The sequence below is a fragment of the Capra hircus genome, chromosome 28, assembly GCF_001704415.2.
Source record: "Capra hircus breed San Clemente chromosome 28, ASM170441v1, whole genome shotgun sequence".
Taxonomy (NCBI): domain Eukaryota; kingdom Metazoa; phylum Chordata; class Mammalia; order Artiodactyla; family Bovidae; genus Capra; species Capra hircus.
In genome coordinates this window covers 844,914-857,877 of record NC_030835.1, presented here as the reverse complement: position 1 = coordinate 857,877, position 12,964 = coordinate 844,914, and the positions used below count along the sequence as shown (strand labels likewise).

The 12,964-nt window shown below is 54.2% G+C and overlaps 1 protein-coding gene and 1 long non-coding RNA gene across 4 annotated transcripts in view; one reads left to right on the top strand and one right to left on the bottom strand.

Moving 5' to 3' along the window:
* Positions 245-7,035, bottom strand: LOC108634142. Its single transcript, XR_001917394.1, has 2 exons — positions 6,694-7,035; positions 245-730 (listed from the first exon to the last, which is right to left on the bottom strand). It is a non-coding gene; the product is annotated as an uncharacterized LOC108634142 (long non-coding RNA).
* CXCL12 (C-X-C motif chemokine ligand 12) overlaps positions 5,904-12,964 on the top strand; it is a 27,855-nt gene continuing 20,794 nt past the window's right edge. Inside the window, exons 1-3 of one of the 3 annotated variants that reach the window (XM_018042298.1) lie at positions 5,904-6,066; positions 10,084-10,201; positions 12,297-12,383. In XM_018042298.1, coding sequence (XP_017897787.1) covers positions 6,006-6,066; positions 10,084-10,201; positions 12,297-12,383 — 266 coding nt within the window. In that variant the 5' untranslated portion in view covers positions 5,904-6,005. The remainder of the gene's footprint in view (positions 6,067-10,083; positions 10,202-12,296; positions 12,384-12,964) is intronic. The other 2 variants (XM_018042299.1, XM_018042300.1) reach the window with 2 other exon arrangements.

Here is a 12,964-nt window from a genome sequence, read left to right as displayed (position 1 = left end):
CAAAACTTGGGTACTCCACAGAGACAAAAGGTGCACCAGGGATCAGTCAACTTGGCTGCAAATGTAGGAACTTCATCCCTGGAACCTAAGGAGAGAAAGGCTGCTGGAAGCTGGAAGCCAGTGAGTGTCATGGATGAGACCCAATTCCCAGTCAAGATCTTGGGTCTCGCTTGTCTAAAGACAACACCGCCATCCCTAATTTACAAAGTTTAATTGATAAATTATTCCCAAACAACAGCAAAAATCTCTTAATGATCCATTTGTTTAATCTCAGTCTGTTTCTGAGCAGTGGGGTGGGTGTTGCATACCTTGGAGGTGCTGGCAAGTCTCCCCACCCAAGCCCATCTCCCACTTGTATCCCCCGACCCTGGCTTGCAGTGCAGCCTGCCTTCGCACTCAGCCTTGAAAGGCTCTCTGGGCAGCCTCCATGTGCGGTCTTGTCCAGCACATCTGTGAAGAAGGACTTCAGACTCTGGCCACGGGGATGTAAGGTGGAGAAAGATGTTCAAGCCCCTCCTCTGAACGGGGAGGGCCGGGGGGTCTGGTATCCTGGCTTCTCTGACTAGGGGCTCAGCTGTGTGGGCAGTAGGCCCAGCTCCTCCTCCATGAACCGCAGCAGCTCTTGACCTCTTTCTTCATCTGCAAACCCCTCTGGCTAGGACGCCGCCCGTGTGAGGCTCATTCCTGGGATGGTGGCTCCTCCTCCTCCCCCATACACAGCTCAGGGCGTCTGAAACACAGAAAGGGTGTCAGTGACTCTGCTTCCCGTACTTCTTCCCAGACCAGAGGAAGAGGAGGACTGGGGACGCTGGAGAGAAGAGGCCTGAGGCACGACCAGGACAACTTCTGGAAGGTCAGGCTTGGGGTTAGCATGTCATTAAACTATTCACAGCAGAAGGGAAAACAGAAAAGATCATTCCCATATTGCTTTAATGCACCACTTTCCAGCATAATAAAACTCTGTTGTAATAAAATTCAAGAAATCCCTTCACTGAGAAAGTGGATGATTTCAGAACTTGCCTTCCCAATACTCGTCCCACCCTCTGCCCACATGTCCTCAATTCCCAGGCAGGGAGCCCACCAAGAGGGGCTTCATGGTGCTGAGAAGAGTGTAGACTCTGGAGCCAGGTTACCAGACTCAACAAATAAAACTCTTGCGCACCTAGTTAAACTTGAATTTCAGATGAACAAGGAATAATTCTTTTTAGTGGAAGCATGTCCCATGCAATATTTGGAACATATTTATATTAAAAAAAGAGACATTTATCTGAAATGCAAATTTAATGGGGTGTCCTATATTTTATGTGACAAACCCACCCTTCAATCCTTCACCAAGAACAGCCCCTCTAGAGCCAGGCAGAGTTGATTTGAATCCTGGCTTTGCCAAAGAGTAGCTATGTGATCTTAGTTCCCAAATCTTGGGAATAGAGGTTAACACTGAACCTGCCTTATAGGGAGATGTGAGGTTGAGGAACTCCTGTGTAAGCATTGTTTATCCCCCAGGGCTCACACTTCCTACCATCCAGGGGTTTATGGTAGAGGTTGGGGGATACTCCAGTCCCAGAAACTTCATGGAGCTCCGGATGCTGAGCCCTGTCTGCCCAGAGGCTACCCCTGGACACAGGAAGAAGAGCGGAAACATTAGGATCAGCAGAGCAAATCTGGGCTTGACTCCACTGATCTGGGCAATGGCTGCAGGCAGAGTTGTGTTGGCGTGTGTGGGCTGGGGGCATGAAGATGTCCCAGAAAATACCACCCCTGCCTTAGGAGTGTTCATCGAGGGAGAGTCTTCGGGTCCAGGGCCTCCCACAGGAGATCTGACTTGCAGGAGGCGCACCTTCACCTAGGGTGAGCCCCGCTTGCATGTGGGTCCCAAAGCCTGCCAGGACCCAGCACTGAGAGAGACCCCATGCAGGAGCCCTGCCTCAGCCTCCCTGGCTCCTTCCCTCTGGGATGGACTGGGGCTTCTGCAACTGGCTCCTGAAGCCAATTTAGGGTCCAATCAAGGAAGACAGAGTCAGCCTGACAGGTTCTGAGTGTGGGCTTTGGGTATAGGGCTACAAGAGGCTTCCCTAGACACCTGTCATGACAGTGACCTCCATCCCCACACACGCTGATGTTTCAGAATCCAGAGATCATGGGTCCAGGGAGTCGTGCCTTTTCTTTGTCCAGCTCTGCCAGGTTGGCCAAGGCCTTGAACTGCTCGGAACTTCAGCCTCCTGTCTACAGAACCGAGGTATTAGGGTTTTTTCTGCAGGCGTCGTCTTTGTAAGAACCAAATGTAACAGATTCAGAGAAAGCAAACTGAAGTCCTGTGTAAATACCTCCTGAGGCCTTCTCTGTGCCGAGTGCTCTCTTTCACACCTAGCAAATCCCAAAGCCAACGGGAGGGCGCATATACCCATTCCACAGATGACCACAGGCTCTGAAGCTTTGTCTTTCTTCCTTGGTCTGCTGGTTCGCAGAGTGGGACACATCCTGGTGAACCCTAGATGTCAATGATGGAAGGGGGGGTTGTGCAGCACACGCAGTCGTCCCCTGGTTGAGTCCCTCAGGCCCACACTCAGAGGTGTGGAGGGAGACTCATGGCTGAAGTGGGAGGGCTATGAGTCTCCAGGGCCAGAGTTTGGAATCTCATAGATTGCCAACCTGAGTGAGCACTCCTGGGTGGGCACTTCTGGCCTCGTCTGGATGGCAAGAGTGAAGACGCCATATCTCCCTTGCATAATTCGGTTTTACCACTTTCAGACCAAACAGTTTGTTTTTTAAAAGGGTGGGAGTATCAAGTAATTTTAAAATGTTCTTTATTTATTTTCAAACTTCAGATCTTTTTGTATCAGTGATGTTTTGCTCTTTCCCTAATCACCTATACCACTGACTGCTTTGCTAGTTTAAATCTATTTTTTAAACTTAAATCATATATTTTAAAATGAAATGTCTTGAGCAGTATCTGAAATGCCTGCTTTAAGGTGCTAGTCATACTTTTTTCTTATCACTTTAAAAATAAATATATAAATCCATGGTTTTTAAAATAATGTTTCAGAGTACTACCTAAAGTCACCTTGATGGTTTCACACTGGGAAACAATGATTGGGTGCCAACCTTCAACCCTGTGCTAAGGTCGTCCCCCCAAAACCCTGCCACTGAATTCTGAAGGTATGAACAGCCCCGGCTGGGCAGAGAGCCACAGGGAGGCTCTAGACCCACCAGGGGTCCAGAGCCCATAGCCTTGGAGATATATCTGTCTGTTAACTCAGCAGCCAGACCCCTGGCTCTTCTAACCTTGAACTCCTCTTGACTGGGGTGTCCTTGAGGAGCTGAGCTCTGAGTGCTGAGTGTGCGTGAGGTCTCACAGGGAAGGCGGCATTGCTTTGGGCCTTGATAGGAAACCGAGTTTCCCAGCAGAGAAAGAAGGCGGAGCCTTTTATGCAGAGATGGCGTCATAAGCAAAGGACAGAGAAAGGGCGGTGTGCCCTGCTGCCTTGACTTTGGGAGGCTTCCCTGGGACAAAGCACAGAGCCCAGGCTAAAAGGGCAGACAGTCTGACGTCCCTGGTCCCAGAGTGTTGGCTTGCACAGAGGTTTAAATTTAAATAGCTTGCCAGCTTACAAACTGGACGTTTTACAGACCCTTGGCTTCCCTACTTAAAAGTCTAATCACTCCCCTTCCTCCTGGTTCACTCTTTCCCTTGATGATTTTCTATAGATAATGGGCGCAGGTACTTAGCTGAAGCGCCCATTTTCTTCCCCCCACCTCCCAGGACGTAAGCTCCAGGAGGGCAGGGGTTTGGGTTGTTTCCTTTGTTTGTGCTTGCTTTACTAACATATTTCAAACACTTATTCGTGTCTGGAACATAGGTGCTCAGGAAGAACTGTACTGAATTAACAGAGGAAGTGAAGGGTCAGTGACGTCTGTCCACACTGATGCCTGTTCTGGGATAGCGGGAAGCGGCCAAGCAGAAGGCCCTAGTTTCCCACCAGTCCACGCGGATCCCTCCCAGTGACTCCCTTAAACTCTGGGAGCAGCTATCGATTTTGTGACAAAAAGGAAACAAGCAAGAGGTTTTTACATTGGCTTTGGCCGGTGTTGCAGGTAAAACTCTACCCGCGCATCTCCCGCCGGGCTCTAGGTTCCATGATGGGCCCCTAGGCCCCCGCCGCCCGATTAAGACTGAGCCTTGTAGCTTCCGCAGTCTGCTCAGGGATCTGGGGCCGGGTCCACTCGGGCACCAGGGGCGTGGGGCAGGGGTAGAGGGGAAACGAGAGTCATCGTCACCAGAGGGCGCCCGAGCTCGGCCGCTGCGCTCTGGCTTGTCCGCAGTCGGCTGGGCTCGGGAACTTGGAGAGTATCCGCTCCAGCTTTCCCGAGAGGAGGCGATGGCCGGCCGGGGGTTGCCCGAGGACTGTATTATCCATTGGACCGGTAATTCTTTAAGGGCAGAGGCCAAAATCAGTGAGAGTCCTGGCTCAACGCCCAGTACCCAGAAGTGAGCTCGTCCGGGAGCGAGTGAACGAATGAATGAACACGGATTCACGGGGCATCAAACTGGGCGCGACAGTAGTTTGGAAAAAACAAAACAAAAGACACCCATCCCCACGACGGGACTCCTGGAGCTCTCGCTGTGTCTTGCTGATTTCTCCTTCCCTTGGCCCCCAGTCTGAGCAATTGAGCCCAGGGCCGGCAGGCCCCGCCCACTCCCCCAAGGCCCGAGATTCGGGGCTCCAGAGACTTGTCCCCACCGAGCAAGCGCCCCTTGGATGGACGCCGGGACAGAGTCCACTCCGCTGTCAGGTTACAAGGGAAAGAGCTGGCCGGGGAGGCGTGTGATCACTAGAGAGGATCAAAAGGGCGCTTTTCTCACCCCCGCGCCTTGCAGACCGCCTGCTTGGACCCCTGTCCACTTCGGGACCTTCTCATGTGTCCACGTTGGGGCGCAGCAGCCTGCTGCGGGGCTGGACACCGCCGAGGGACGACCCTATTGGTATAGTCTCTAAACCAGAAAGAACAACCCCAGGAGCACCGTCCTGGATGTGGGGAGGAGAGGAGAGTTCTCTCATTGTTTCAGGTGGTAAGAACATCCGATGGGAAGAGGGAGAAAATACTGAAGTGTGAACAGTTATTTCTAGATTACATTTCTTGAGTACTGACTATGTATCAGACTGAATGCTGAGCACTTCGCGGTGGTCTCAAGTCAATTCCCACAGTTCCCCTTCGCAGGGTGGAAACTAACCCATTTCGCAAAGGGCTGAATAAATGCATGGTTACTAAAAGCCTCTGGGGCGAACTGGCATTGCTTCCTTTTGACACAGTATTCTATTTTAAAGCGTCAACTTCATACTTTAGGAACCTGAGACCCGGCTAAGACATAAGCGACAGCTTCGGCTTGGAATAAGAGAAGCTCTGATGCAAAGACCAGTTTGGTTCCCGCGGTTCCAGTTTACCCGGCCGCAGCGCAGCAAGCCGAGGCCGGCGGTCACTGCCAGGTCCTACACTCCCCAGATAGGACGCTATTAGCCTACTCAGGCCGCCGCTGGCCTAGCTGGCCCTTACCTCTAGGACCGACCCGTTTGTTTTCCCTCGGTTCTCATTCAGTTCTAGCCTCTGGGACTCAATCTCTCCATCTGCATACTGGGAACAGTTACCAGCCCTGTCTCCAACCCTTCCTGGGCACTGGCTTCCTCCGTGCAGGTCAGATTTCCAAAGCAGGACCCAGCGCAACCGAGAGGTCAAAAACTGGAGCTCTCCGCAGTCCCAGGAGCATCCAGCGCTGGGGCAGGGGTGGGAAGGGAGGGGACAGGGGGAGCGGCCGGCTGGGAGGGGACTCCGGTCCAAGCCCCCTGCCGCCGCCGGGACTCAGCTCCAGGCCCGCCCCTCGCCGCGCGCCCGCCCCGCCCCGCTCTCGCCTCTAAAGCGCCGGGCGCGCGCCTCCCGCTGCCGCACTTTCACTCTCCGCCGCCGCCTCCCCGCCGCGTCCGGCCTCCGTCCGCCCGCCGCCGGCCAGTGCCATGGATGCCAAGGTCTGCGTCGTGCTGGCCCTCGTGCTGACTGCGCTGTGCCTCAGCGACGGTGAGTGCGCCCCGCGACCGAGGCGTGGGCAGGCGCCGGGCTCCGGGCTCGGGGAGGGGCCCCGGCTCTGACGCCCCAGCCCGAGCTGTCCCGAGCGAGCCCAGCCCGCGCCGCTTTGCACCCCGGAGGTTGAGGCAGCCCACCTCGCAGGGCGCACTCCCTCGGCGTACGGCGTTCGAAGTCCCCCCGTGCCCCAAGCGCCCCCCGCTCCGAGGCTTCGCTCTCCGCGACAGGGCTGGGTTCCGGGACCCGGGAGCAGCCGCCCGACCTCGGGCGGGCTGCACAGCGAGTTCGCGCAGGATAGTTGGGTGCGAGCGCGCCCTGGGCGCTTTCGGAGTCGGCGAGCAAGGGCGCAGAGGTGTGGAGCTGACCGGGAGCCGCGGGTCCCTGGCCCTTGACCACCCACCTCCCAGATTAGCGCCTTCCCGAGCGCAGCTGAGTTTCCGGAGGCGAATGGGCTCCGAGGCCCCGCATCGCATCGCACTGGACATGCGATCTGCGGGTCGTGTTGGAGAGAGCGCTTTGCCAAGCGCTGTCTGGCACCGCGACTTGTTTGTGGTGGCGATGCGATCCTGTAAGCTGCGAGGTGTCCTATTCACGCGAGGCCTACCCTCTTTCTGCACCCACCTAAGAGGGGCTCCGCGGGCGTCTCGTTCCGAGCAGCTGTCGAGTTTGAGCCAAACGCCTGGCTGCGCTTCCATACCCGTAGTGCGGTCCGCAGACACGCGGCGAAGCTGGACGCGCACCCAGCCAGTGCCTTCCCTGCCTCTTCCTGGGGTCACCCAAGAGAGACCCAGGCGCCATTCGGGTCATGCATGCTCCTACCCAGTCCCCTAAGCACACCTGCAGACAGGCGGCTTTGTCACCAGCCGGCTGAGCTCTCTACCTCGAAGTGAGCTGAGCGCTGCTGCAAAATTCAATCGCCAGCGCCTTAGGCCACGGGGAAAGGTGGTGTCCCATTTCACTCTGAGAGAGAGAGAGCGTTTTTTCCCTTTTGAGGCTCAAGAGAAAACTCACTGTCCTGTTACAGGACACCACTGCTGCAAACCAAAATAAACCATTGCCTCTGAACACACAAAACAAAACCAAGTCAGCCTGGTCAGGCCCTGCTGGGAGTTCTTGGCTGTGAAGTTTCTAACCAGTCCTGCAGAGAGGGTTGAAGAACACTGAGATCTCCCTGCAGCTGAGGTCAGTTTGGGGGCTCAGACCCTGGAGCAGTCAGTTGGGTTCCCACAGAAGACCACAGGCTGCCTTCTCCATTGCTGGTGACTGACCACCTGGGAAGTGTTCCTTAAAAGTGTAGCAAGTTGCTGGTTAAAGCTACAGTGGGACTGCTCCCAAAGGGAAGTTAGATTGTTTTATTTTGTTTGTTTGTTTTTCTGTAAGGTGAAAAAGTAACCTAGCCTTTTCTTTACACAGTCCTGGCCCCAGGTCACGGGGAACGCTCTGGTTTGAGGGTGTTAACAATTGAGTGGTTTGGCGAAAGTGGAGGTGTTACCATCCAGCTGTTGGAGGAGGAAATGGTGTTTCCTCTGGCTGCCACCTCCCCTAGGGAACTGCAGAAATGACTGGAATGCAGGGACCCAGGTCTTGGAGTTCTGGGCTCAGCTGACCCTGGGGAACACGGAAGGAGTGGAGGCCTCATTCACAGGCTCCTTCTAACTCTGGGAAGTGTTGGTTGCTTGTCCATCTGAGTTGCCCTCTTGGCAGCTGAGTGGCCAGGTCAGGATGGTCATGCCCTCCTTGCATGCCTAGATCGGGAGGCCCTTGGTGACCACCGAGAGGCCGGGTGCTTACGCTGAGTCCCCATGTTTAGGCTCCGACTCTGGCTTCTACCCTCATTCCACTGGCTGACCTCAACCACAAAGCTGGGTCCCTGGATGCCCTGGGCTTCTAGGGGTTAAAGCCAGGCTGGGCCCCCTTCCCAGGCCTGGTTGGAGGGGCTGACTCAGGGGCTCCTGTCTCTGCATTAGTGTGGAAGGATTGCTGTGGAGCAGAACCCAGTTCACCAGATGCCAGCTTCACCAGAAGCCAAGTTTACCCCACTCCTGCCTGGGTAACATCTGAGGCAGTCAGGCCTCTTGCCTGTACATATGCAAAACAGTTGGAAAAGTTAGTAATGTTGGTAAGAAGCTGGCAGGAAGGTCGCCAGGTGGACACAGCACCTAGCTCTCTTGGTGAGAAGACTTGGGGCTCTGTCACTTTAAAAAACCCGTTGAAAGTCTCCACTTGATAGGCAGGCAACTGGGTCCTGGGAGCAAGAATGAAAAATTGCCTTTGAAGGAAATGGATAATCCCAGGGGGGTGGAGAGGGGAGAGGAGAAAAGAGAAAGCTTGTGTTTTGAGCTCAGAATGGGCTCTGATTTCTGGCCTGATCTCACTGCTTGGTTAATGGAGTCCAAGCCGCGTCTGGGGGACAGGGGCGAGGAGCAGCCCGCACCATCCACAGCATCGCCCCGGCAGCCGTCACGCTGTGCACCTTCCAGCTTGATGCTCTGGGACTGGGACCAGTCCTGCCTCACCACTGGGACCCATGGCCTGGTTCTGCTTGGTTGGGACCCGGTCACAGGACACTCAGTGGGGGGACTTTGGCTCTTCTTTTACTCAGGCAGCCCAGCCCCCAGCTCCGGGCCACTTTCCCAGGTGCTCTGGTTACAGAAGACTTGTGCAGGGACCTGGTGCAGTTGCTAAAAGCCCGGCCCCAGCAGTGCCTTTCTGGAGTCAGCCCAGGTGTGAACCTGAAGGCTGCTCCGGGCTCCCTAGGGCCACAGTCACTGAGTGCCTGGAAACCAGGCTTTCTTCTTCCTGGTTTTCAGGGAGTCGAGTTTGATCTTGGGAGGGGCCAGGTGGTCTGCTTACCCCTTGATTTGGTGGCCATGGCCTCTCTCAACTAAATTCAGCCTTTAGAAGAAAAAAAACAAAAAGTCCCTTGCTCATAAGCTTCCCCAGCTCTCTTGCCCCAAAGCATGGAACTTCAGAACCACCAGGAGGCTTCTGGGAGCTCTGTAAACAGGCAAACTTTAAAAAAAAAAAATCTCTGGACTAAATATTCTCAGACATACATTTAATCCCTGATGAAAGGATCCACAAGTGCAAATAATCTGGGGTATTAAGTAGGGCTTGGGGAAAATCTGCAGAATATGTGCACGCAGACACACACAAACATCCTCGGGCTCACTCCCCCCAGCCCTGCCTGCCACCCGCACCCACGCCACCCCCCACCCCTGCCCCCGGGCTGGCAATTCTAGACTTACAGGGTGAGCTGTGGGTTCTGCAGGAGCCCTTTGCTAATTTACACTAATGAGTGTCAATTATGGCATTTTGCAAATTGGCGGATTGGCAAACAAAGATGGAATCCAACCCAGGAGGCTGGAGCATCCTTGTGCTGAAGCCCTGGGAGTGCAGGGGAGAAGGTGGGCCCTTGCCTGCCCTCTGGGGATTCCCAGGGAGGAAGCCAGTTGGGAACTCTTTTGTGGTTTGCCTGAGCTTAAGGTAAAAGTGAGGAGAGAGGACTGCAGGTGGGGGAGGGCAGCATTCCCAGGAACGATGCAGTGGCTTCTCGGGGAGGAGGAGGAGGGAGCAAGCCTAGAGCTCCTTCTTCCCTCTTGCTTTTCCTTGAATGGGGAAGTCTTTCTCAGTAGGCCCTGGAGGAGTTGATTTTGCAAAGAATCATTGGGAACTTCAGTGCCTTGGACTGAAGCAGTCCTCTCCTGTAATGCATGCCCTTTATCTTGAGAAGCAGGAGCAGGAGGCTTCCCATGTGAGCTTCCCTACCCTCCTAGGGTCTGGCTTCCTCAGGTCCTTCTGGCGTCTCGCCTTGTCGGAGCTGAGCCCAAGCCCACTCAGAGCTCCCTGTGTGGCCCAAGGTGAAGGTCTCCGCCACGGGCACCCGTGACTCCTCCCATCGCTCCCCAGCAAACCACCACCTGATCCCTCGGCTGCAGACTCAGTCACCCTCGTGTCCCCAAGGCCCAGCAGGGAAATAACAAGCTGCCTTGTTCTCATTGCCCTTTCCAGCCAAACCAGTCAGCCTGAGCTACAGATGCCCTTGCCGATTCTTTGAGAGCCATGTCGCCAAAGCCAACGTCAAGCACCTCAAGATCCTCAACACTCCAAACTGTGCCCTCCAGATCGTGTAAGTCTCAACGTCATCCTCCAGAAACGGGCACAGTGACACCTAACCCGCAGACGTGTTAGAGCTAAGAAATGACGCACGCCGAGTGCCCCGCCTCGAACCTGGCATGATTAGTGGCAGCTGATATTACCACTGGGAAGGGGTTTCAGAAGCTGCTCTTAACCCTGGTGCCCTAAGCCTGGGTGCCGTGCTCCCACAGGCCTTTGCCTCCTCTTTCCAAGCTTCCTCCCTTTAGTGTAAGAGATGGGAGCACATTCCGATGCGCCCCTTAGATCGGAGGAACATGAACTTCACCAAAGTTTCTTTCTGCTGAAGTACAGTAAATTAACCAGCCCCTTGCTAGTAATAGTTTTACCAGTTTCAGGGTTTTGGTGCCCTCATTTAATCCTTTATCACACAGCGCAAAATCACAAGACCCAAATGCAGCTGAAGCCATCATTAAACTGTTTGGTGAAACTCAAAATCACCAGCTCACTTAACTGCATTTTCTGAAACCCAACACACAAGGTTTTTGCTTTGCTGGTGTTGATGGCAGCTGCTAACATTTGATTTCATTCATGTCGGGAATGAGACGCAGCAAAATCACATATGCAGATGACAAAGATCTCTCCTGGAGTGCGGGAGGCTGGGCCGGGTGCAGAAAGAAAGCCGCACGTGGTTGTCCATTGCTCAGACCTCCAGTGCCCACGTGTCCGCGTGCTCACTTGCAGTGAGCTTGGTGGGGGACGCAAAAGGTGGAACAAAAGCTACCTGACGATTTTCCACCCGACAGCAACTGGTTTTAGGTTTGATGTTTCTTTATCTTTTTTTCCTAGCCTTTGCTGCCTTGAATGTGTTTGTCATTTACACTATGTGTTAGGGCACTAGAAGATGAATTTTTTTCTTTGCTTGTAATAAAATACTCTTTCATTTGAGAAGTATTTAATCAGATACTGAATTGAGTGGGGATGGGCCACTTTGCAGTGGAGACTCTGCAGGTTTTCCTGCCTGGGACTGCATCTCGAGTTGGAAAAAGCCAAATAGAGTCCTCAGATCTGTTTGCACAAATACAACATTAAAAAACAGCAGACCCCAGAACTGGACCGCAGTCCGCCTTGCTCTGAGACAGGCCCCTGCGTAGCGCGTTGGCTCAACAGGCAGGCTGTGTGAAGACTCCTGTGAGTGTTGCCAAGCTGCTGTGCTGGCCCCAGGGGTCCTCATGGATGCTGAGTGGCTGGGGATGGTAGTGTCCTCAGGCTGCTTGGCATTACCTGGTACCAGGGTTTTATGGAGAGGGATCCAGAGATAAGTCCAGGCTCTCCTCCGAGAGCCTTCAGGAAGGGAGGCTGTGAATGGAGGTGACAGGGTGCAGACCGAACTTGCAGAGAACAAATGAGACCATGCACACTCCGTGAACCTGTAAAATCTCTCTGGAAACCATTTTCTGGCAAACCGCCGACACATCCTCTCCCTCAGCCCCATCGCCACCCCTCCCACCCCGCACACTGTCCCTCCCCGCACGCACTCTCACCTCTCCCATCCCCCAGACTGTTGCTCTGACTTCTCTGTAGATCTCCAGGCCCCCAGGCTTACTCTTAAGTCTGTCTTAAGAGTACTGTGAAGATGATCCATCAAAATAAAAATCTGCTTCTGCCACCCTCCAGTTCAAAGTCCCCACGAGTTCCCATCACAAACAAACCTGCAGATAAAGCCGCACTTCTCTGCTCCGTACACCTGGCCGCAGGCTTGCTCAGGGTCCTGTCCCTCCAGTCCCTCCACACCCTCTCTGCAGTGCCACCCCCGGGGGGTTTGCTCCTACTCCTCTGTCCCCCTTTACTCGCCCACTCCTACGTATCCTTCGAAAGCCAGTGCAAATGTTCCGTGTGTGAGCTCTCTCTGGACTCCTTAGAGACTTCCCTTCTCTTCCCAGTATCTCTGGGGTGAGACCTGCAGCGTGGCCAGCATTGTCTCCCAAGCACATCTAGGGCTTCCGAGCCTGAGCCGGCTGGGAGGCTCCAGTCAGGTCCAAACCTGGGTATTGGGTGAGCAGTGGCCCAGGTCACAGCCGTGCCCCCTTCTGTCCAGCTGTACACTGTCGCTTCTTCTGTCTTGACAGGGCAAGGCTGAAGAACAACAATAGGCAAGTGTGCATTGACCCGAAATTGAAGTGGATTCAGGAGTACCTGGACAAAGCTTTAAACAAGTAAGCACAACAACCAAAATGGACTTTCCACTAGACCCAGCCGAGGAAAGCTAGACCTGAATGAGATGAAAGGGCAAAGGTATGGGGGGAGGAAGGTATGCCTGGGGGCAGTGCATTGACCTGGGATGGACGTGAGCTTTGCCCAGCACGCAGACAACTGCGTTTATAGCACATGGTACAATACTGCAGCGTGTACTCACCCATGCTCTTCACATGGGCTGTTTTATAACTGGGGTTTTTCTAAGAAATTATATCATCCCATCAGCATTTCCCACCAGTCAGTTACCTCATGATCATCACAGTCATCATCACTCATTATCCTTTTTTAAATTGATAATTACTTCAAGCTCTGTATTTGGTTTGTTTTGGAGATTCTCCTTTTCTCCCCTGGGGAGTCTGAGCACAGTCAGGTGATGGCCAAGCAGGGAGCTGAGAAAAGCATTCTTCCTCCAGATGCTGAGGCTGGGAGGAAGACTGGGGGCAGCTCGGGCAGGGGGGACCACCACTAGGCTGACGGCCCAGATGCTGGCTGCTGCTCGGCAGCGGCCACTGCCTTACGCCTCCCCGTTCAGGCTCAGCGA